Below are 25,175 nucleotides of genomic sequence, written 5' to 3'. Positions count from 1 at the left end.
CAGTGAGACCCTGTATCAAAAAAATATAAAGACTATTTGGCATCCTGGCTTAGTGAAACACCGGGGAGGAGTTCAGAGCCTGGGTTTTATCTTACAATCCCCCCCGCCCCTCCTCACTCTGAAGCTGGTGGTCAGGCCCCTTCAGTTCTCTGGGCCTTTACCTCTTATCTGTAAAATGAGGTCATGGACTTAGCTTCTTATCCCTGTGTTATCTTCTTACCCCTCGGTTAGTTCCTACTGCAGAGATGCGGAGGTCTAAAATTATATGATTCAGTGAATCTACAATTTGTAGATGGTAAAATAACAGCCAGCACTCGGTGTGACACGTGCTATGTGCCAAGAACTGTCCTGTGTGCTTTTCACATGGATGAACTTTAATCCTCACCGCACCCTTCCCAGCCAGCTACTATTACCCGTTTTATTGCCTGGGAAAGTGAGGAACAGTGGTTAAGTGATGTGCCCCAGATCACACTCCTGTTAATGGGCAGGCCAGATTTTGAGCCCAGGCAGCCTGACTCCAGAATCCATGCCTTTTACCATGCCTCTCAGTACAGTCTCTGATAGCAAAAGGGATTTCCCAGTGGGGCTCTTCAGGCATCTCTTTGGAAGCCGTCAGAGGGGCAGAATTTGTAATGACACCCTGGCCTGGGCATCCTGGTCGCACACAGGGATGGAGACATTTGGGGAGCCATAAAGGAGGAATGGGTGTGGGAGACAGAGGCTAAGTCCACACAAAATTGAATGATGCTGCAGAGTAGAATATTTGAAATTGAGATTGTCCTAGGAAATCATGTTCCTATGTGCCAGCAGCCACATTCACTCTGGCACAACCCTGCTGAGTCTCAGGTTGTCCTGGCTGGCTGTGAGAGACTGGGGCACCGAGTCCTCAGGGACAGGCACCAGGACTGAACTGCAAGCTCTGGGCCACCTCCCCAGCTCCCTTAACCCATCTCACAATCCACATTTCCCCGTCTTCTTCCTCCTTCATCTCTTCAGTTTCCTCCTCTGTCGTCTCCCTGGATTCTCCCCTGCTTTTCTACCTCTCTACCTCTCTTCTTTGACCTCTCTCCTCGTTCTGTCCCCAGTCCCCTGGGGAAACGGAGAGGAAGGGGGATTTGGAGAACACTGACATCTTCTTTTCCTCCTACTTTAAGCTCTAAGAGTCCGAAACAAAGGAATGCATGTAGAATTAAGTTGTGCTGAAAATGAGAAGATGAAGTTAATTTTAGCTGGGATTTCTAAGAGTGACTGAAGTTATCAGCATGATAGGGGGTGGGGGTTCCTGTGTCATGCAGTGATGAGAAAATTGTGCCTTCCCGAGGCCTCTGTGTGTGAGTAGGAGGAGAGCCAGCTAAAGAGGCCACCTGAGCTGGAGACAGGCGATGCTGAGAGGCCCTTAGAGTCGATGTTCTCAATTCTCTACCCGTTTCCAAAATTTAGAAGTAGACACTGATACTAGAAAGATTACCAGTGGCTCAAAATAAACGCATCAGGACATCTTTTAATTTAGGACTCTGCAAACCAAAGTTAGGAATCTTGTTCCAAATTCCCAAAAACATACAGCCTTGTGTTCCTTCACGGTGTTCTTTTGTTTTACCGAATTCTGAGATGCCGTTGCCATCTGGGTGGATTTCCATTTAAGGCTAATATAATGTCAGGCTTCGGGTTATCTCCATTTCACCTTTCATCAAACAGTGCTCACCTCCTGCCATTCCTGGCTTAGCCTGCCTCCAGGTAACTGACATTCCCAGTACTCAGAATCATGTGAAGGAAAAGACCATGGGGTATATTTTTAGTTTGAATGCAGAGCAGGCACTCTTAGCACAAGGCAATGGAACTGAGTTCCACCAAAGTGCAGCCTTCCTATGCCTGCTGAGGGGCATTTGCAGGCCTTGGAGCTCCGCAGAATTTAGTCCACAGAAGGAACTTTGATCTACTCCACACCCGTTTTATAGATCAGGGAATCAAGGAGCCCCAGAAAGGCCTTGTGACCTGCTTAGTTGTTGCAGTTGTTCCACCATTTGAATAAGGTCTAAACTCCTCAGCATGGCTTATAAGGTCCTTTAGGACATGACTGTCTCCTCACTGTCCACACCTCCCACATCTTTGCTTAGCTGTCTTCGTGGCATTGCTTCCCTGGAGAACTGTGTGTGCTATCAGTACGCCTGACTCCAGCCATATCAAGCTTCAGTGCACCCGTCTGTCCCCACCATGGGGTCTTGGCACATGCTCTCCCTTCTCCTTAGAGCATGCCACTCACCTCTGCAGCATGCTGCTTGTCTTACCTGGCTAACTTCTCATCCTTCAGCATCTCAGCTCCAATGTCATCTCACTGAGGAGCCTTCCTTGAGTCCCCCCGCCTGAGCAGCCAGGGTGTTTCTGCTCCCCACGTCCATGACAACCGGTACTTAATCATTCCTCTCCCCTTACCTTTATTGTAAAATTGATTCACTTTATTTTAACTTTTAATTTCTATGGGAATAGTAGATGTATGTATTTGTAGGGTATGTGAGATATTTTGATACAGGCATGCAATGTGTAATAATCACATCAGGGTAAATGGGGTGTTCATCACCTCAAGCATTTCTCATTTATTTGTGTTACACACATTTCAATTAAACTCTTTGGGCTATTTTTAAATGTGCTATAAATTATTGTTGAGTGCAGTCACCCTGTCATGCTATCAAATGCTAGATCACATTTATTCTATCTACCTAGATTTTTGTACCCGCTAACCATCCCTACTACCCCCACCCCTACCACCCTTTCCAGCCTCTGGTAACCATCATTCTACTTTCTATTTCCATGAATTGAATTGTTTTAATTTTTAGCTCCCACAAATGAGTAAGAACATGCAAAGTTTGTCTTTCTGTGCCTGGCTTAGTTCACTTAACATAATGTCTTCCAGTTCCATCCATGTTGTTGCAAATGACAGGATCTCATTCTGATTCCATTTTCTGTCTCTCGCTCGAGGTCGTCATGGGAACAGGGCCCATATTTATGTTGCTCACCATCGTATTTCCAGAACACAGCTCAGTGCCTGGAATACGGTAAATGTACAAAAGTACTTGCTGGCTGGCTGGCTGGCTGGCTGGCTGGATGGATGGATGGATGTCAGGCAAGAAGTGGGGGAGAGTACAACTGACAAATGACACTAGATGAAAAGAAACCAGTCCTAAAATGGGAACCCTTGAAGATGGTTCCCTCAGGGGTTACTCCTGTCATCTACTTGTCTACTTAGCTTACAAACTCCCAGATTCAGCTTAGGTTTACTGAGGGCCTGCTCTCTAGCCTCTCTCCTACCTGGTTTCATCTACAAGATCCCGTTTTATCCAAACAACCCCCAAATGAGGCAGGACATTTTATCTCCCCCTTGCAGGTATGGAAACTAGGCCTGATGGGGAACTGTGGGTATCAGGGTGGTGCTTGGCCACGTGGTTGTGGTGTTCCCACTCTCCCCTTCACAGGCAGCCCCAAGCAGAGCTCTCCAGGCTGTGATCCCCGCCCAGCCCAGGTCTTCGGCTCTCCCAGCTGGTAAATGACACCCATGGCAAAGCACAGCTCTGGGCGGTGTCCTTTGGCTTCACTTGCTGCTCTAGCTGGCCAGCCTTATGCTTGGCTGATTTAGGTTTTCCTTTACGTGAGTAAGGGGGGCAGCGTTGCTCTAAGAAAATTTTATATGTTTCCTGCAAATAGGTAGCACATTTGACATATCAAAGGATCCTGAAAGCCAGTGTTCACAGAACTCACTGCCCTGGTCGCTCACTCTTCACCACCCCTCTCCTGACAGAACTACTGTGAGATGGGCTGACATCTTTCTAGCCACACCTTCATGTTAAAAATGCCTCAGCCAACTCACACCAGCTAGAGAACAGTTGATGGCAATTATGGGAATATTAGCAACACTAAGTTCTCTTTAAATAGCATTTTTTCCTGACAGAAGCCAAGACATTTGAAATCTGGCTTGGCATTCAATCTGTAATTACCCTCATTGCACCCTTCTCCTAAATAATTTCCAAAGTGATATGAATGAGGTTGAAACTGTAGCTGAGCTTAGTATTTGCTTTTTTTTCCATAAATAGTTGGTGTCATAGACATACTATTTTATCTCTTCATGCTCATGTAGTCGAATTGTTAGACTGATGCTTAATAACTGTTCTGAGAAAAGAATGTGACTTGGCAAACTGGCTGTCGTTTCTGCTTCACACCATGGGGAAAGGGAGTAATGATGCCCTGTGTGTGTTTGTGAACACTCTGAGGTGTACTGTTCCCATCATCTTAGCTCCCAAAGAGGGGATGTCTTCAGGCTTTATGATCTTCACAGCCTCTGCTGCAGAGAAGCCGCCAAATCCATGGATTCTAGGTGTTCATTGTATGGTTCCTGAGTGCTTCAGGTGAACATTATTTAAAAATCCATACTTACAAAGGAATTCAAGTAGAAGATATCTGTTTTGTCTATAAAGGAATCTGCCATTATCATCTTTTAAATCACATGTTTGAAAATATAATTTGTATTCCTGGGTCCTCTTATTTATTTTTTTATCTTTGAGATGCATTCTCACCCTGTCACCCAGGCTGGAGCACAGTGGCGCGATCTCAGCTCACTGCAACCTCTGCCTCCCGGGTTCAAGTGATTCTCCTGCCTCAGCCTCCTGAGTAGCTGGGATTACAGGTGCCTGCCACCACACCTGGCTAATTTTTGTATTTTTAGTAGAGACAGGGTTTCACCATGTTGGCCGGGCTAGTCTTGAACTCCTGACCTCAAGTGATCCGTCTGCTTTGGCTTCCCAAAGTGCTGGGATTACAGACATGAGCCACCACACCCGGCCTCTGGGTTCTTTTAAAGCATGACTTGATACACAGATGTTTCACTTATTTATAGCTTTTCAAGAACACGCACATTACATGATGGGAAGTGAGCTCCATTTTGACGTATAAATTGATTTCTGCCTCCTTTTAGGAATGTGTTCATGTGATACTTTGAAAAATACAATGCTTCGAGTCTGCCTCTTTTTTCCAGTGTTCTCTGCAGCTGAGTGTCATGCGTATTTTTGAAATGGGAAGAATTACCTTGTTTGAGTTCCCACTGTGTCACATAGCATACAGGGATCAGGGAGGGGTTGACTTCTCTACTCCCCCCGGCTTTTCTGAGTCAGTTCCAGTTCTCTCTGAAGTGTGGGCCCTCCAGGAACTCTGTCCGAGGACAATAGGATTGAAGAGCATAAAGCTGCAAGATTTGGAGTCAGCTGCCTGGGGGTGTGGAGTCCTGAAGTGGGCCCCTCTGATTCTTAGGAGTACCTCTCTCCTAGTCCTCACACTGGCCCGAAAGGCATCCTGTGATTCTAATCCAAATGGTGACTTAGGCAGCCTCAGCGACCAGCTAAGGAAGTGCTTCCCGAACTTTTACTTACATAACAATCACTGAGTGGTTGCTAACATCATTTCCTGGGCTCTACTTGCAGGGATTCTGATTCAGTAGGTCAGCAATGGCTCATGAACTTGAATTTCTAACCAGCACATAGGTGATGCCCATGCCTCTGTTGAGGACACACATTGTGAGAACCATGGCTCTGAGAGACTGAGGGCAAGCTGCAGGGGTTAGGGGAAGGGTGGCATGGGCTCTGGAGGACAGGTGGGTCTTGGGTACACTTAGTGTTAGAGAAGGATTGCAGGAAACGGTGACAGTTACCAGTTACATTCAGTATGATCGGCATTATTTGGCACACACAGCAACCACAACTGTAACTTTCCACATTTACCACTGTTTTATGTGATTTGAGTCTAGAAGGAAAATGGTCAGGGGCCAATTTTCTAGGAACCAGGGAGGTTATGTTATTCCTGGATTACACTAAATACTGGTCATTTTAAAAAACTGTTTTATTGCCGTATAATTTATATGCCAAAAATTCACCCATTGTAAGAGAACAGCTCAAGGATTTCTGGTAACTTTATATTGTGCAGCCTTCACCACAGTCCAGTGTTAGAACATTTCTGCGGTCCCAGATAGCTCCCTCCAAGTCTAGTGCTTTTGATTGTTTGTGAATTCTGTTATGTATGTGTTCAAATACCTTTCCAATGAATAACAATGCCTTTTAGAACTCTTCGTATTTTTTCATTGTTCTAGAGTCAATAAATAGGTCACAGGCCACCTGTTTCATTAAGTTAGTCTTAATAAATAAGTTTGTGAGGTTTGTGCCATTTGCCTAAACTGAAATACTTCAACCAGTGCATATTATTATAATACTGAATATGTGCCAGGTACTGCTTTGCCATCTCTTAAAATAATGCTTTAGAAGTGTACTTCTCATGGTTTAAAAGAGTACTCTGTTAATGTAATAGTCATATATTTGAACACCCATTGTGTAGCATTCAGTGCACTAAAGGATATAAAGATGAATAATACATTGTCCCTGGCTTCCAGGGGCTCAGGACTCTAGGAGATGAGATGAAAATATAAACTAAGAAATAGAGTATAATTCTATAATGAAGTCCACTGGAAAGTCTGAAGCTTAGAATGGCAGAGTGAACAAGTGGCATTAAATCCTATACTTTTTGTGCCATATACGGAGTGGCATTCTTGCTCTGGACATTGGTTTCACTGCCCCATCTGAACTCTGCCTTCCAAACATGATCTCTCTTGAAGGCCTTATCAGATACAAAGCTTTTCCTTAAAAAACACTGTGACCAGAGTATCCCAATAAAAGGATAACAGTTTTAAGCATAATGATCCCAACAGTGATGCATCCTCTGATGGTCTACATTTTATAGTGAGAATCAACAACCCACTTAATCAGCAAACATCTACCTGTGCTGTGTTAAGTATTTTGGAGCAAATTGAAAAACAAAAAATTTCTTGTCTCATTGAGAAGATAGGACTTGCATATATAGAATGAAAGCAGAGGTGCAAAGAAGCTTATGGTAAAGTTCTGCATTAAATATGAGTCATGCCAAAACCTCCAGGACAGACAGTAAATGCTGTGTGGAACTAGGTTTGCTGTCCCTAAAACAGGAGTGCTGAATGCCTCTTAACCATTCTGGGGCAGGCAGGGCACAAGGGGCATTATAGAACATGTGGTTGGGTTATACAAGGTGTATTAGTCCATTTTCACACTGCTATTAATATAAAGAACTGCCCAAGACTGGATAATTTATAAAGGAAAGAGATTTAATTGATTCACAGTTCAGCATGACTGGGGAGACCTCAGGAAACTTAAAATCATGGCAAAGGTGAAGGGGAAGCAAGGCATGTTCTTCACAAGGAGGTAGGAAGGAGAAGTGTGGAGCAAATGGGGGAGAGCTCCTTTTAAAACCATCAGATCTCACGAGAACTCACTATCAGGAGAACAGCATGGGGGAAACCATCCCCATGATTCAGTTACCTCCACCTGGTATCTCCCTTGACAAGTGAGGATTATGGGGACCATGGGATTACAATTCAAGGTGAGATTTGGGTGGGGACACAAAGCCTAACCATATCACAAGCCAAATACCATTGTAAGGGGGAGGCATAAAGTTAAAGAGGGATTTCTTTCCCCCACATATATTTGTACTGGACTGTCATTTACTTATCTGTATTAATTAAATCTCCCAATTTATATTAGCTATGTAGAAAATAAAAGGACTGGATCACATTGGAAGTTGAGAAAATGTGCAGTTACTAGTCCTATTGCTTCATTTAATGGTGTTCTCTTTTTTAAGCTTTTCCCCATTTGTGACAGAAAAACAAGGCACCTGCTTTCCTTAGAGCACCACTGATAATCTTTGGTATGATCATGAAATGATTGTGCTTGAGAAGAAAAATGGGCATAAATAAAGCTAAAAAGCTAAGATGCCTTATCCATAGCAATTGTTTGTTTCGTTTTCAGAATCAAACCTTTTCCTTCATTTTTCATATTTTTGGATTGGGTTTGTTGATGTATATCTCCTGTCTCCTCAAATGTATTCCAGTGTGAGGAACATGGGAGAAATGTCTTATTTTTATTCAGAGGCCACCATGGTTGAGAACCATGAACATGGCCATCAACTGGTGGGTTCATGTGACTTCTTCTCTAGATGTGGCATGCTCTGGTTTTGAATATTAGGCTGGTCAGAGAGCAGTGTCAGTCATCCTCCTACTCCATGGCCAGTACCAAAGACAAGCAGTCCAAATGACAACAGCCCTGCAGTGAAAGGTAAAAACAGCATTTTATCTCCCTGAAATGACAGCTGCCTTCCTTTCCAGTGGCCTAACCCGTTTTCTGTACTACTTTGCTAATTTCCATTTGAACTTCTAGGGCTCAAAGCAGGGCTGTGAGATGGAGAATTTTGCATAATCCCAGAAATTACATTCTGACTTCTTTTTCTGGCTTAATGTCCTCATTCATAATTCCCTTTATCAAATTGTACCTAATGTGAACGAGTCAAATATCTACATGTGATTGGGTGGTCCCCAAGTTTGGTTGGACATACCAAGGTATGAAAGGCCTCTGAGGTTTACTATTTTTAGCCAAAAATACCATTGCCACCACCAAATAGGGCATTTAATTTGTGCTCCTCAGAAAGGGCCAGGTTTCGTAGTTGTCAAAAGAGGTCGTTTCAAGTTCATGAGATCTGTTCCCTTTTGGGACAGGTCCCCCAAGGGAGCCTCTGCTCAACTGAAGATATCATCTGTGTTTGCAGCTCTAGCTCTGTTTCTTTGGTCATCACTGACTTTCTCTTGTTGGCCACAGGAAGTTAAAGGAAGTGTCTATTCCATTATCATCAAAAAGTGTTCCTATGATGTTCTTTTAAGTGTTATGCAAATAAGTTGCACCTGCTTTGTCTCCAACAGTGGCTGCCTGGGGAATGTGAGGATTGTCCCAAAGCATAATCACTGACTCCTCACAGCAAGGCCATGGTAACGCTCGGAGGACCTCCTAAGACCCTTGAGGAGGTTAGAAGGAAGGGGAAACAAGCGTGTAGCATATTTTCACTGGAGTCATCTTTCAGATATTTTGATATCCTCTAGCAAGAATAGAGATAGGCTAATCCAGTGAAATCAGTCATGCCCCATACAGTTTCCTTGGGCCACCTTCTTCACGACTAAAGCAAGATGAGTGACTCCCTTTTTGTAGGCAGTACCCTGCCCACTCCCCCTCCAACTAAGCTATAGTGAGCTCTCTTGTTTCAGATAATCATATCAAGATAAACCAGGTGATTCCAGGGCTAATTGCACATGGAATTCAATGTTACATAGTAATAACTTGCATATTACCAACTAGTCTTGATATAGTTTTCTCACTATCATAGATACACTGATTTTTACATGTAGATACATTGATACCTACAAAAGACTTTTTTTTTACAAAAAGAGAAAGGGAGGGGAATCAGAGGTATAAAGTGGTCAGTACCCTATCTTAGCATTTCAGTGCCATTTTGATGAAAGGATCAAAGACCCTGTTTATATTGATATCATCCCATTGCTTCTATCTCCTCACTAACCACTTTTAGCAACTTGTCCTACCAATACTTTCTGAGACTCTTTTCAGCCAGATGGCAAGCACATTCCTAGCTGCTCTCAGCTAGAAGGATCACCCATCAGAGACATTTTCTTCGTGTTTCTGACACTCCCACCTGTTGGAGAAGAAAAAAGGCACAGGTCATCCAAGCCAATGAACTTAGATTCTCATGTGGAATGATTTATGTCTTTTAAACAAAGCCTTCATCTTATTTAGAAATAACTTGCATGAAGCACTCTTTTGAGAATGTTCTCCTCATCTGGAAAATAATTTGGCTGTATGATCGTGGTATTCAGGAAGTTACGGCAGGTGTTTAGGTGGAAGAGCAGAAGGGAGTATTCCAATGAGGCTGAAGAGTGAGGGGAATTGACCCCCTGGGAGAAGGGAAGGCATGTCGGGGCCCTCCTTTTGACAGGAAAGGATTGAAGAAGGCAATGACCCTGAGAGAAGAGGAGAAGCCAGGCCTGGGCGCCAAACCCTTTTGGGCCTGTTGCTTTGACGGGTAAAAAGAGTGGCCATAATCTTTCTCCTGACCCAGCAGATTTGAAAAGATTCCTCCAGCAGGCAGTGGAAAGCCCCTTGCTTTCTCAGCCATTCAGTCTGATTTCTGAAATAACTATGCTATTTCCTGGTTGTGGTGAAGTGGCAGTGCCTGAGGGTTTGAGCAGCTTTTCATGGGCAATGGCCATTAGTAGGGTTGGGGTGCAGGTGGGAGTTTGTTAACACAAGAGCTTGTTATTCACAGAGCTTCAGGCCATGGTTTGGAAATGTTAACCAACCGGCCAACCAGCCACGGGAGTTGGAATTCCCTAACCGTTGTCAGAGACAGAGTGCAAAGGGATTTGTCTGATTGAACATCCTGCATTTTAAGATGACCTGGACCTGCCTGCATCCCGCATGGCAGAGGCGGCCATTTGGAAGGTGGGTTTGCTCATGTTTCCTCTTCTCTCCCCAGAACCTGCTAAGGCTGCCTCAGACCTGACTGCCTGGTTCAGCCTCTTCGCTGACCTCGACCCACTCTCAAATCCTGATGCTGTTGGGAAAACCGATAAAGAACACGAATTGCTCAATGCATGAATCTGTACTCTTCGGGAGGGCACTCACATGCCGCCCCCAGCAGCTCCCCCGGCGGTAGCAGAAGTATAAAGTGATCAGTATGCTGTTTTAATAATTACGTGCCATTTTAATAAAATGAAAGGGTCAACGACCCTGTTTATATTGGTATAATTATTTACTCTTATTTGGTTTAAAGGGATTTCATGTATCTCTATGTGGATCTAAACAATACAGGATTGTCTAGAAGCGGTTTCCAGGCCGCCGCTCTCCTGCCTACATCCCATCATGGCTGCTGCGGTGTCACTGGGCTACCATGAGATCCAAGTTGAAATCAGGAGCCTACTTTGATGGTAGGTTTGAATGACGTGTCCTGAAGCCTCAGAGGCAGCAGGAGACTATCAAAGCTTAGATGCCTCCTTCTCTGCCCCCAGACTCTGTCCCACTTGGAGGAGGGCTGTAGGAAGATTCCTTCCTGCCAAGCCACCTTCCAGTGAGCTCTGGATGAAGCTCTGGCCAACCAAAGACACTGTCCCCATAGCAGGTGCCTGGTGGGCCACGTGTTCTCACACAGGTAGAGGAGCTGGGCTTCTCGCCAAGGCACAAATCTTTCTATGGAAAGCAGCCATATTTGCAGATACCACTGTCTCCTTTTGTCCTCTTCGTGGCTGGAATTCAAAAGCATGTATTTCTGAAGCCCCTTGTGAATTTTTTTTTTTTTTTAATTAAACAGAAAAGATATTTGACATGCAAAGTCAAGTTGATGGAGTCTGTTGTGGGGACTCAGTGATGTGCTGAGGAAGGTGCTCTGGGTGTGGGTGTGGGGACTGGAGTGGGACAGAGGAGAAGGATGGGTCCCAACTGCAGCCTTGAAGCTATTGATTTGACCCCGTGCGCCACCCAGGTAAGGCAGCAGCAGGCAGGACGACACGGGGCTTGAAGGATCAGACGGGTGGGAGCCACAGTTTTACATTTGGGCAGCTCGGATACTCTGCCACTATTACAGACCCCAGAGCTGGCACCTCTCCCTGCCACGCATGTCACAGGTGACCTGCTGAGGGCCCACACACATCTGTGGTAGCCCATGTATACCCCTTTCAATGAACTAGAGGCCCAGAGTAGGGGTGGACTCCAAGACTGCCCCAGGAGATGGTTCCCCATGACTGGTTGGGCCAGGAGGTCTCTCCTGGACTCCTGCAGCTTCAGTGCCCAGCTCTGAAAGGGCTTCCTGGGGCCACTTCCTGAAATACACACACACAGGAACGGCTCATGGAAGGGCCTGGCCACAGCAATCACCTCCATCCCTACAAGACACCTTGGAGAACTGGAGATGGGGGACTGTTGAGGTGTTCTTTCTCTGCACAGGAAAGTGCACTGCAGGTGAAATGGGGCATGTTACAGAGCTCACGGAACCCTGCTCACATCCGGGCCTACCATAAGCTATCCAGGGGGTCTCCTTTGTTAGAATCTCATTTAGCAGATTCCTCAACCTGGCATTGGTGGGCTTTGAGGGTATGAAGAGTTCAGCACCAGGACCTCACCTTATAAGCCTTCCCGCACTCACACAGGAGGCCTTGCTGTACCCCCAGCCTCTGCTCTCCACCCTGGGCCTGTGCGTTTGCTGTGCACATCTCCTGGGATGCCATCACAACCCCACCTACCCTTCCCGAGCATACCCAGAGCCGACGTGCTCCACAAGGACCTCTCCAAGTGCACCCCCAGGTCTCCTGTGAGGAACCAGCCCTCACCTTTCCCTGACACTTCATCAGTTCCTTCCTTCCCTTCCTGCCTCTCTCCCATCTCGTCCAGCAACACTAGGATGGTGCTTGCCCTGGCCTCACAAGGACTGTGCTTTATGCATGTGCCTCTACCACTAGGTGCTATGACCCCAAAGAACAGTCTCCCTGTTTCTCCAAATCTCTGTCTCCCCAGCAGTCAGCACCCTGCAGTCACTGTGTCAGCAATGGATTAATGATTACAGGAGTCAAGCTGCCCTGTGTGGAATGTGGACTCAGTCCTAGTTTCATCCTGGTTCACATTTGCAGCTGTGAAAACCCTGCAACCACAGTAAGAAGATGAGGGAGGAGGTCCTGACTCGCTCCGTCCAGGCTGGAAGCCCAGAGAGCTTGGTGGGGAAAAGGGTGGGACAGCAACACAGGTGGGGTTCATCTATTTCAAATGGATTACTTTAAATACTAACAGGTGGCATTTAAAAGTTGCTCTGTAGGTGGAGGGGAGAGGATTGTAGTAGCTGGACAGGCTTCGCTACAAGAAAAAGGAAAGAATTGCACGTGGAGGCATTTTCTCCCCAAATTTTCTTGACCTTAAAAAAAACGAAAGATTCAATTCCCTTTTGACCTTAAAAAAACGAAAGATTCAATTCCCTTTTCTATCTGCAATCCGCTTGGCCAGCCTCTTGATCCCTTTTGATATGCGTGTTTTGATCCGGGCTCACACAAAGCCCGTGGACCACCTTTTCAGTTTAAGAAGCAGCAGCTGCTGCCTGATTCTCTTTTAAGTGGCCTGCGTGCCTGCCGTGCCAAAGGGCTTCCTCCAAGACCCACCTCTCAGACCCTCCTCAGCCACCCAAGGACTGGCCCTGGCATGAAGAAGACAAAGGTACCATACCCTCTTCCTGTACACTCCCACTTGTTCCTCATTTTCATTTCATGATGGGAGCCTGGTCTGAATCACAGTTGCGCTGAACCCTTTGGGGAGATTCAGAGAGCACCTGTTCTTGGAAAGCTTTCCTGCCAATCCAGGTGGGGTGGTCCACCAGCCTCCCTTCCCTGTCCGCCAGCCAAAATTTAAAGAATATACAAATTTAAGAGAGGGAGGCAGAGACAATTCTTTTTCCTTCTTTCCCCAGCTGGCATGGGCTCTTGGTGTACGTTATAGACTCATTTCCTTCAAAATGTAATTTTAGAAATGTCAAATTGATTTTTGAGCTCTGGGAAAGTGAGAAAAGCACCCGTCAGCTTCAGAATTAGAAATGCACCAACTTAGGACAAACCATCACTTTTTGTCAGTGGTTTTTCCTAAAAAGATGTGATCTACTCAGAGTTGGCAGCCCTGGGCGGCCCGAGGCATCGGTGGGCCTGTAAGCAGGGCTTATGCATGGTGCTATTATTACCAGACAGGGGTCCTGATCCAGACCCCAAGAGAGGGCTCTTGGACCTCATGCACAAGAAAGAATTTGGGGCGAGTCCATAGAGTAAAGTGAAAGCAAGTTTATTAATAAAGGAGGCCAGGTGCAGTGGCTCACGCCTGTAATCCCAGCACTTTGGGAGGCTGAGGTGGGCAGATCACCTGAGGTCAGGAGTTTGAGACCAGCCTGGCCAACATGGTGAAACTCCGTCTCTACTAAAAAAAATTAGCTGGGCATGGTGGGGCGCCTGTAATCCCAGGTACTTGGGAGGCTGAAGCAGGAAAATTGCTTGAATCTTGAGGGGCGGAGGTTGCAGTGAGCCATGATTGCTCCATTGCACTCCAGCCTGGGTGAAAGAGCGAAACTCCATCTCAAAAAATAAATAAATAAATAAATAAATAAAAAGTAAAGGAATAAGGAATGGCTACTCCATAGGCAGAGTAGCGGCATGGGCCGCTTGACTGAGTATACTTAGTTATTTCTTGATTATATGCTAAACAAGGGGTGGATTATTCATGAGTTTTCTGGGAAAGGGGTGGAGATTCCCCTTTTTGGAGTAATCACCTCTTTAAAGCCTCACCTCTTAATACTGTTGAAATGGCAAGTTTCCAACGCATGAACTTTGGAGTATATATTCAAACCATAGTAGGCGTGGTGGGAAATGGGCTGCGTGCCCAGCTTTTTTCATGAGCTGGAGTCTTACCCTCAAGGACCAAGAATAGAGAAAGTTCCTTAAGGCAGAATTGGGATGCTGTTATTAGAGAAAGAAAAAAATGGATGCTAGACAGGAAAATACAAGACAATCACCCTAGTTTCCAGTGGAAGACTTTCAGGAAATGCTTTTCCAGTCTTTCAAGAGGGCAATGAAACAGGGTTGTTAAATAACTGCGGTGGTTCCCAAAAAAAACCCCTATTAAGCGCCTCCCACCTGTGCCATGAGGCCACTCCCCAGCAGGCACTGGGGCTGGAAGTTTGGAGCTCTTAGTGGCCCATTGAGAATACTGACCTTCCCGCTGACTTCATGGGATCACAAAAGGAGTCCTAGAGCTTTTTGCTTCCAACCTGCTCATATCCATGCAAAGAAACTGAGGAGACCAAAGGAACGTCAAGGACTAAGTTTAAAGTTAAGGAAACCCAAGACTAGTCATCACATTCCTGTGGTTACTAGTCTTGGTTTTCCAGGACTGACTCCCAGGCCAATGCTTCTTAAGGGTTTGCTAGGAATTAAAAGTTGTAGAAAACAATTCAAATGCAAAAACAGGCAAAACTCCTGTCCTTCATGACCGCTTTTATTTTTATTTTTTCAGAAGTTAGTTACTAAGCACACCCTTTGGGGATAGCATCCAGGAGAGACATTTAGGACAGTTGTTAAGTTTGCTCTGAAACCAGACAAAGCTGTGGTCAAGCCTGGGCTCTGCCTGCTATAAGTCATATACTCTCTCCAGCTTGTTTTCTCATCCATAAAATAGGAATAGTAACATTTCCTTCCACTTGGAGTCATTACAAGGATTGAGTTGATGTCCCCAAAGACTTTAGTATTGTACTTACAAAAAGCAACACTCGAGTGTGGAGAAATGTGCCACCAAAGTTCACTCTCGGTAAAATGTTGGAAGAGGGAAGGGAGAGATTTGTTAAAGGGCACAAAATTATAGCTAGATAGAATAAGTTCTGGTATTCTATAGCACTGTAGGCTGACTGTAGTTAACAATAACATATACTTCAAAATAGCTACAGGGAGGATAGTGAATGTTCCCAACACAAAGACATGATACATGTTTGAGATGATGGATATGCTAATTACCCTGATGTGGTCACTATACATTATATGGATAGAAACAACACTATGTACTCCATGAATATATACAACTATTTGTCAATTTTTTAAAATTAAAATTTTAACTAAATTTTTAAAATGTGGCTGGACATGGTGGCTCACTCCTGTAATCCCAGCACTTTGGGAGGCTGAGGCGAGTGGATCACCTGAGGTTAGGAGTTCGAGACCAGCTGCCCAACATGGTGAAACCCTGTCACTACTAAAAATACAAAAAAAAGTAACTGGGTGTGGTGGCAGGTACCTGTAATCCCAGCTACTTGGGAGGCTGAGGCAGGAGAATTGTTTGAGCCCGGGAGGCAGAGGTTGCAGTGAGCTGAGACTACACCATTGTACTCTAGCCTATGCAACAAGAGTAAGACTCCACCTAAAATAAAATTAAAAAATTTAAAAAAATAGAAAAAACACTATCCTCTCCCAATGAATTACCTTGCATGAGACACGCCAGGCTCTCTTTTCTCTTCCTATCATTTATTACCTCATTCATAAATATGGGAATGGAGGGAGGAGGACAGGACTAGAAAGTCTATTGAATAAGTTGTCCCTGATTTTTCCATAAAGCTGGAAAAAATTCTGTGGTAAGACTAGGAGATATTAAGTGGATTCTTGCGTCCACAGACAAAAGGGACACATAACAAAACTCACCAATCTTAAAGGTATCTTGAGAACAAATCACTAATTGGAACACTGATGAACAGAAATTAGAATGCAGAGCAATTAAAACTCTCATGCATTGTTGACAGGAATGTAACATGGAAGCCACTTGGGGAAACAGTTTGGCAGTGTCACAGAAAGTGAAACACATGCTTACCGTACAACCCAGTAATCCCACACCTAGGAATTCACCCTGAAGGAACAGAAAAAAAAAAGGGATGTCTATACACCAGTAACAGACAGAGAGCCAAATCATGAATGAACTTCCATTCACAATTGCTTAAAAGAGAATAAAATACCTAGGAATCCAACTTACAAGGGATGTAAAGGAACTCTTCAAGGAGAACTACACACCACTGCTCAGTGAAATAAAAGAGGACACAAACAAATGGAAGAACATACCATGCGCATGGATAGGAAGAATCAATATTGTGAAAATGGCCATACTGCCCAAGGTAATTTATAGATTCAATGCCATCCCCATCAAGCTACCAATGAGTTTCTTCACAGAATTGGAAAAAACTGCTTTAAAGTTCATATGGAACCAAAAAAGAACCCGCACTGCCAAGACAATCCTAAGTCAAAAGAACAAAGCTGGAGGCATCATGCTACCTGACTTCAAACTATACTACAAGGCTACAGTAACCAAAACAGCATAGTACTGGTACCAAAACAGAGATGTAGACCCATGGAACAGAACAGAGCCCTCAGAAATAATACCGCACATCTACAGCCATCTGATCTTTGACAAACCTGACAAAAACAAGAAATGAGGAAAGGATTCCCTGTTTAATAAATGGTGCTGGGAAAATTGGCTAGCCATAAGTAGAACGCTGAAACTGGATCCTTTCCTTACTCCTTATATGAAAATTAATTCAAGATGGATTAGAGACTTAAATGTTAGACCTAAAACCATAAAAACCCTAGAAGAAAACCTAGGTAATACCATTCAGGACATAGGCATGGGCAAGGACTTCATGTCTAAAACACCAAAAGCAATGGCAACAAAAGTCAAAATTGATAAATGGGATCTAATTAAAGAGCTTCTGCACAGCAAAAGAAACTACCATCAGAGCGAACAGGCAACCTACAGAATGGGAGAAAATTTTTGCAATTCACTCATCTGACAAAGGGTTAATATCCAGAACCTACACAGAACTCAAACAAATTTACAAGAAAAAAACAACCCCATAAAAAAGTGGGCAAGGGATATGAACAGACATTTCTCAAAAGAAGACATGCATACAGCCAACAGACACATGAAAAAATGCTCATCATCACTGGCCATCAGAGAAATGCAAATCAAAACCACAATGAGATACCATCTCACACCAGTTAGAATGGCAATCATTAAAAACAGGTGCTGCAGAGGATGTGGAGAAATAGGAACACTTTTACACTGTTGGTGGGATTGTAAACTAGTTCAACCATTGTGGAAAACAGTGTGGCGATTCCTCAAGGATCTAGAACTAGAAGTACCATATGACCCAGCCATCCCATTACTGGGTATATACCCAAAGGATTATAAATCATGCTGCTATAAAGACACATGCACACATATGTTCATTGTGGCACTATTCACAATAGCAAAGACTTGGAATCAACCCAAATGTCCATCAGTGACAGACTGGATTAAGAAAATATGGCACATATACACCACAGAATACTATGCAGCCATAAAAGAGGATGAGTTTGTGTCCTTTGTAGGGACATGGATGCAGCTGGAAACCATCATTCTCCACAAACTATCACAAGAACAGAAAACCAAACACCGCATGTTCTCACTCATAGGTGGGAACTGAACAATGAGATCACCTGGACTCAGGAAGGGGAACATCACACACCGGGGCCTATTATGGGGAGTGGGGAGGGGGGAGGGATTGCACTGGGAGTTATACGTGATGTAAATGACTAGTTGATGGATGCTGACAAGTTGATGGGTGCAGCATACCAACATGGCACAAGTATACATATGTAACAAACCTGCACGTTATGCACATGTACCCTAGAACTTAAAGTATAATGAAAAAAAAATTTTTTAAAAAATGCAACTAATACTGCCAATATTGAATAGAAAAAAAAAAAAAAAGAACAGTGTAATGCAATATGACTGGTGTAAGAAGAGATTAGGACACAAACATGCACAGAGAAGACCAGGTGAAGACAAAGGGAGAAGACAGCCATTTACAAATCAAAGAAAAAGCCCTTAGAAGAAGTTAACACTACTAAAACCTTGATCTCACACTTCTCGCTTCCTAAACTGTGAGAAAATAGATTTCTATTGGTCAAGCCACTCAGTCCATGGCACTTTGTTACAGCCCCAGCAAATAAATACAATAATAAGCAAAAAAAAAAAAAAAAAAAAAAAGGATGTCCACACAAAAAACTGTATGTGAATGTGTGTATCAACTTTATTCATAATCTCCCAAAACTGAGAGCACCCAAATGTCCTTCAAAGATTAAAAAAACTGTGGTATGTGCATACAGTGGAATATCATTTATTGGCAAATATGAATATTGATACACCACCGTGATAATCTGCAGCAATATCATGTACCCCCTGCCATGATGCAGTGGGATGGACACTTAGCCTCTGTGCTATTCTCTCCCCAAATTCATAACCCCAAGCTTGGTGTCAGAACATATCAAACAAACCCAAATTGAGAGGCATTCCACAAAATACCTGAGAAGTATCTGTCAAAAGTGTCCAGGTCATGAAAAACAAGAAAATACTGAGAAACCGCAGATGGGAGGAAACTAAAGAGCCATGGCAACTTAATGCTAAGTTGGGGGACCCTGGAGTAGATCCCAAAACAGAAAAAGGACATCATTGGAAAAACTGGTGAAATCCAAATAAAGTCTATGCTTTATTTAGTAGAGTAGAGTACAGTACAGTACAGTATAGTATAGTATAGTATAGTAGAGTGTGGTAGTAGATATACTATAATAGTATTGTAGAAATGTTAATTTCTTAATTTTGACAAGCTATGTAACGTGAACAACATGGGAAGCAGGGTAAAGGGCATATGGGAACTTTGTGGTATCTTTGCAACTTCTCTGTGAGTTTCAAAGTATTCTAAAAGGCTGGTTAAAAAAAAAAAAGAAAAGAAAAGAAAAGAAAAATGCCGGCCAGGCGCGGTGGCTCACGCCTGTAATCCTAGCACTTAAGGAGGCTGAGGTGGGTGGATGACGAGGTCAGGAGATCGAGACCATCCTGGCTAACACAGTGAAACCCTGTCTCTACTAAAAATACAAAAAACTAGCCGGGCGAGGTGGCGGGCGCCTGTAGTCCCAGCTACTCGGGAGGCTGAGGCAGGAGAATGGCGTGAACCCGGGAGGCGGAGCTTGCAGTGAGCTGAGATCTGGCCACTGCACTCCAGCCTGGGCAACAGAGCGAGACTGGTCTCCAGATATCAGATCAGTGGTTGCCCAGGGCTGAGTTTAGAGGAAGAGTTCATTCCAAAGGGACACAAGAGATTTTTGGAGAGCAGCGGATAATGGAACTCTTTATAGATTGATTGTGTTGGTAGTTCCATGACTGTATGCATTTGTTAAAACCCATAGAGGTGTACATTAAAAAGAGGGAATTGTACTATATGTAAATTGTGCCTCAGTAAGTATGATGCTAAAAAAAAGAAAGAAGAAATTGGATTCTGGATCCTCCACAGAGGGATGCCAGCAGTACGGAGAAGAGGAACCTTTGAGACATTACCTGAAGCTGAGAGACTCAGCCTGAGTTGTAAATTAGGGAGTCTCATTGGCCTCCAGCTCCAAGGAAGAGATGGCTACTCACACTGGTGTCCTCCTGCAGGGATCTGCCAGCATCTGCTTGTGTAAAGTCAGGACAGGCCAGGTTATGCTTTTACAAAATCACCACAACATCCCGGTGATTTAAAACAAGGAAGCTTGCTTTCTTTCCCTTTTGTGCTCTATTTCCAACGTAGCTCAGTGGGCTCTGCCCCACAAATCCTCAGGTGTTCAAGCTGACAAAGGCATCACTGGCCTACAGCTGATCACATAAAACAGAGGAATCTCTCCATCACAACCACAAGGAAAAGCTGAGCTGAGAGTCACGCATTGGCTGTTTTATGCTTCATCCTAGAAAGGGCACACTTCTCTTCCCTCCAGTACCCAGAACCAGTCACAAGGCCCTGCCTAATTGCAAGGGCCTGGGAAATGGGATCAGATATGTGGACTATTGCTTGAGCACTATTATCTCTTAAAAAGTTTGTTGATCTTTAAAATGGGTTGCAAACTTTGCAACAATAAAGTCTAGTTTGTTCAGAGGAAATAAAACATGCTTTACAGTAGGGTTTTCTTTGTGTGCAGTTTTGCTTTTAGTAGACAAAGGTCTTGTAATACTGGCAGTTGTCTTCTTACAGGAGATTGGAAACATTCCAAGTGAACGTATCGAAAAGACCAAAATTCAAGATGACTGTCACTCCCATATACCCCACTTCTAAGCAGTCCTGGCTCCCATTTTGCCAGGAGAAACAGTCTTGGGCTAGGAAGTCATGCTCTGAGGCACAGGACCTCCTGCATTCAGCTGACTAGCTCAGGAAGTCAGTGTGGTAGGCCTTGCAGAATAACTTTTCACCCAGAGAAAACTCAGAGTTTATCATATTCACTCTTCTTTGATTCTTAGCTGGTGATAATATGAAACAGTTTGTCAATTATAAAAGCAAGAGATACCAATACAAGCAAAAGCAATGGACAGTTACTATAGAGCAATAGGAGTCTTGAGCAATAGGAAACTCTGAGGGAGCAGGGCAGAGGGGTCCAGAAAAGACACGCAGCAGAGGGGTGGACCATGCAACCAGCCCAGGGTGCTGAATCATTGTAAGGACTGCCCCATGAGGACTGAGCATGGCTCCACTTCTACTGTTTTTGTAAGTTTCTTTGATCAGTTGCACCTCTTTGTATTCTCCTCTGCAAACAGAATCTTTGGACTTAGTACAAAATAAACACCTATGTCCTATCCTCAGATCATTGGTAATAAACTGATCTGAGGGCCCTGCTGTTCTCAACATGTCCCAGTGCTTGCTCTAGAGTTCTTAAGCATTTAGCCACAGTCATTGAACCAGCGGGAATTCTTGGCAACATGATTAAACTCAATCAAATGCTGGAGCCCCTCAAGCTCTCTCTATCAATGTCTTCCTCCCCATCCCCCACCCTGCTCCTATTGCCTGTCACTCTTGGAGCATTTCAGTAGAACATCCAGACCACTGGATGTCCCTTCTTCTATTGCTGGGATGCAGCCGCTGACAGCATTTCAGTGTTGGGCAACTACGGGCCTCATTATTAGCGGGGGCAACTTGTTCATGATTTGCCCTAGTAGAGAGCTGACTGGAAGTGTTCAGGAAACCTCTGAAACCAGATAGGGTCTGATATGGTTTGGCTGTATCCCCACCCAAATCTCATCTTGAGTTCTAATCCCCATAATCTCCACGTGTTGTGGGAGGGACCTGGTAAGAGGTAAGAACCTGGTAAGAGGTAAGAATCTCTACATGTTGTGGGAGGGACCTTGTAAGAGGTAAGAGGTAAGAATCATGGTGTGGTTTCTCCCATGCTGTTCTCACGATAGTGAGTGAGTTCTCATGAGATCTGAGGGTTTTATAAGCATCTGGCATTTCCCCTGCTGGCACTCATTCTCTCTCCTGCTGCCTTGTAAAGGGACGCCTTTTGCCATGATTGTAAGTTTCCAGAGGCTTCCCCAACCATGAGGATCTGTGAGTTGATTAAACCTCTTTTCTTTATAAATTACCCAGTCTTGGGTATTTCCTTATAGCAATGTGAGAACAGACTAAGACAGGGTCTTATACCCAGGCCCCCCTCTGCCAGCCAGTGAGGAGGCAACTAATTTTAGGAATGCCTTATCAGCCCAGGCTGGGTTATGTATCAGCCCACTGGGGCTTCCTTCCCCAACTACTTCACAGGGAACTTTTTATTCATTTTGGTATGAGGTATCTTCTTGCTGATATATCTGGCCCTGAACTGTGGCACCCCAAGGATCTGTTCTGCACTGAGGGTTTCCTCCCCTATCTTCTGTCCATGGCACAAAAAGAAGGCATTCCTAGGACATATACAGCATTTGATAGGTCAACACCCTTGCTTCTATTCTCTTCCAGAAATTCACTGCTATTTCTGATGGCTGTGTTATAAACTCTTTCTGACTTACTACAATAAAATCTATTCTGGTCCAGGGATTTATGGACCCCCTAGCCTCAATGGTTCTGTACATCCTCTGAGATATGTAAGTTTTTGTGAAAATGTACCTGTGTGAATGTTTAACTTGATGAAATGGTCTAGAGCTTCCATAAATTCTCAAAGGGGTGGATGAACAAAACAAGTCAGAAAAGTTGTGCTCATCCTAGGATTCATGCTGATGCAGAGGGCACCAAAGTGCTTGAAACTTCCCGTGAGCACTAACAGCCCACAGTCAACACATGTAGACAAGCTGGAGGTTCCTCTGGCCTCCTTTCCCACCACAGGGATGTAACTGTCATTTTGTTCTTGGTCCTCTCTCTTTGCCCTTAATGATAAAGTTGGCCATGCATGGGTCTCAGCAGTCAAACTGAGGTGTATTTTTATCTTGCCAATAGAAGCTGCCATCCTGGGTGAGCTGTGACTTTGGGTCCAGCTGGAAAGGAAGAAAATAGCAGGGAGAGAACAAATCCTGACAACACACTAGCCTGAGCTCTGGCTACCTGCAGTTTGCCACCCATCTGTTACCTGCCCTCAGAAGCAGCCCTGAAGGGAGCCCTTGCTTCTTGATCTTGGGCTTATATGGTGAACCTGTGATGAGAAGCCCAGAGCCAATAGCCTAGTTGTTCTGCCCTATAAACCAGGTCCGTGGTTAAAGAGAAAGCACCTTGAAAAGACAGGAATGGGTCAAGGCTGACGCCTGAAGTGCCCTGGAGTCCTGGCCTTGCTTTTCAGGTCTGGGCAGGGTGAGGAGAGCTAGGCACACAGGATCATGATGAGCAGGGAAGATGATGGAGAACCAGTACATGCCCTCTGGCCTTTTCCACGGGCGATCAGTGTGGTCGGGTGCCTGACTACTTCACCTACTGAAACCCAGGAAAACAGTATACGACAGAGAAGGAAGTAGGTCACCCTCCTGTTGGATGAATGGCCTTGAGCTATGAACCACCTTTGTGTGTTTATTCTCTTCTCTCTGACCCTACATGGACTACGAAAAATAAAAAGAGCTATCGTTCATGGAGTAGTCACTCTATGCCAGGCACTGTGCTATGTGCACATAAGCCCATGTCATCCTCTTAATTACACTACGGCATAGATTTTGCGTATGTGAACTTTTAAATTAAAATACATGTTACATACCATACAATTTACCATTTTAAATATATGATTCAGTAGCTTTTAGTACATTTACAAGGTCATGCAACGATTACCATTATCTAATTCCAGAACATTTTTATTACTCCCAAAAGAAAGCCTGTACTTAGTAGTAGTGACTCCCTATTTCTGCCTACCCCAGACCCTGGCAACCACTACTACTTTCTGTCTCTGTAAATTTTCCTATAATGGACATTTTATATCAATGGGATTATAGAGTATGCAGTCTTTTGTGACTGGCCTGTTTCACTTAGCATAATGTTTTGAAGGCTTGTTCATGTGGTAGCAGGTATTGGTACTTCATTCCTTTTTATTTCTGAATAACACTCAATTGTATGGATAGGACACGTTTGATTTATGCAGTCATCAACTGATGAACATTTGGATTGTTTCCACTTTTGGACTGTTATGAACAATGCTGCTATGAACATTTCTGTACTCGGTTTTCTGGAGTGCTCCCACTATTCTCAGAACTGATAAGAATGATGTTTAAATTCTATGTAAAAAATAATGTGGATTGGCTGGGCGCGGTGGCTCATGCCTGTAATCCTGGCACTTTGGGAGGCGGAGGCAGGCGGATCACAAGGTCAGGAGATAGAGACCATCCTGGCTAACATGGTAAAACCCCATCTCTACTAAAAATACAAAAAACAATTAGCTGGGCGTGGTGGTGGGAGCCTGTAGTCCCAGCTACTTGGGAAGCTGAGGCAGGAGAATGGCGTGAACCCGGGAGGCTGAGGCAGGAGGATGGCATGAACCTGGGAGGCTGAGGCAGGAGGATGGCATGAACCTGGGAGGCGGAGCTTACAGTGAGCCGAGATCGTGCCACTGCACTCCAGCCTGGGCAACAGTGCGAGACTCCATCTCAAAAACAACAAACAGACAAAACAAAAACAAAACAAAAAATATGGATTTTTTTTTCTTCCTTAAATTTTTATTATTATATTTTAAGTTCTGGGCTACATGTACCTTTATGTACAGAGTGGGCAGTTTTGTTACATAGGTATACATGTGCCATTGTGGTTTGCTGCACCCATCAACCTGACCTGTTGTCACCCACATTAGGTATTTCTCCTAATGTTATCCCTCCCCTATCCCCCACCCCCTGACAGGCCCCAGTGTGTGATGTTCCCCTCCCTGTGTACATGTGTTCTCACTGTTCAACTACCACTTATGAGTGAGAACATGCAGTTTGGTTTTCTGATCTTGAGATAGTTTGATAGTTTCCAGCTTCATCCATGTCCCTTCAAAGGACATGAACTCATCCTTTTTTATGGCTGCATAGTATTCCATGGTGTATAGGTGCCACATTTTCTTAATCCAGTCTATGATTGGTGGACATTTAGGTTGGTTCCAAGTCTTTGCTATTGTGAATAGTGCTGCAATAAACATATGTGTGCACGTGTCTTTATCGTAGAATGATTTATAATCCTTTGGATATATGCCCAGTAATGGGATTGCTGGGTCAAATGGTATTTCTAGTTCTAGATCCTTGAGGAATCACCACACTGTCTTCCACAATGGTTGAACTAATTTACACTCCCACCAACAGTGTAAAAGCGTTCCTATTTTTCCATAACCTCTCCAGTATCTATTGTTTCCTGACTTTTTAACGACCGCCATTCTAACTGGCATGAGACAGTATCTCACTGTG

At 44.2% G+C, this 25,175-nt stretch overlaps 1 protein-coding gene across 9 annotated transcripts in view; it reads left to right on the top strand.

Annotated features, from left to right (window-relative positions):
- ICA1 (islet cell autoantigen 1) overlaps positions 1-10,703 on the top strand; it is a 154,844-nt gene extending 144,141 nt beyond the window's left edge. For all 9 annotated transcript variants that reach the window (XM_009203339.4, XM_003896272.5, XM_009203335.4 and 6 more), the window contains exon 14: positions 10,432-10,703. In XM_009203339.4, coding sequence (XP_009201603.1) covers positions 10,432-10,553 — 122 coding nt within the window. In that variant the 3' untranslated portion in view covers positions 10,554-10,703. The remainder of the gene's footprint in view (positions 1-10,431) is intronic.
- Positions 10,704-25,175: the final 14,472 nt, after the last annotated feature.

Source organism: Papio anubis, chromosome 4, assembly GCF_008728515.1.
Source record: "Papio anubis isolate 15944 chromosome 4, Panubis1.0, whole genome shotgun sequence".
NCBI classification, from domain to species: Eukaryota; Metazoa; Chordata; class Mammalia; order Primates; family Cercopithecidae; genus Papio; species Papio anubis.
Note: the sequence above shows the minus strand (reverse complement) of the source record. Positions and strands in the feature narration are given on the sequence as shown.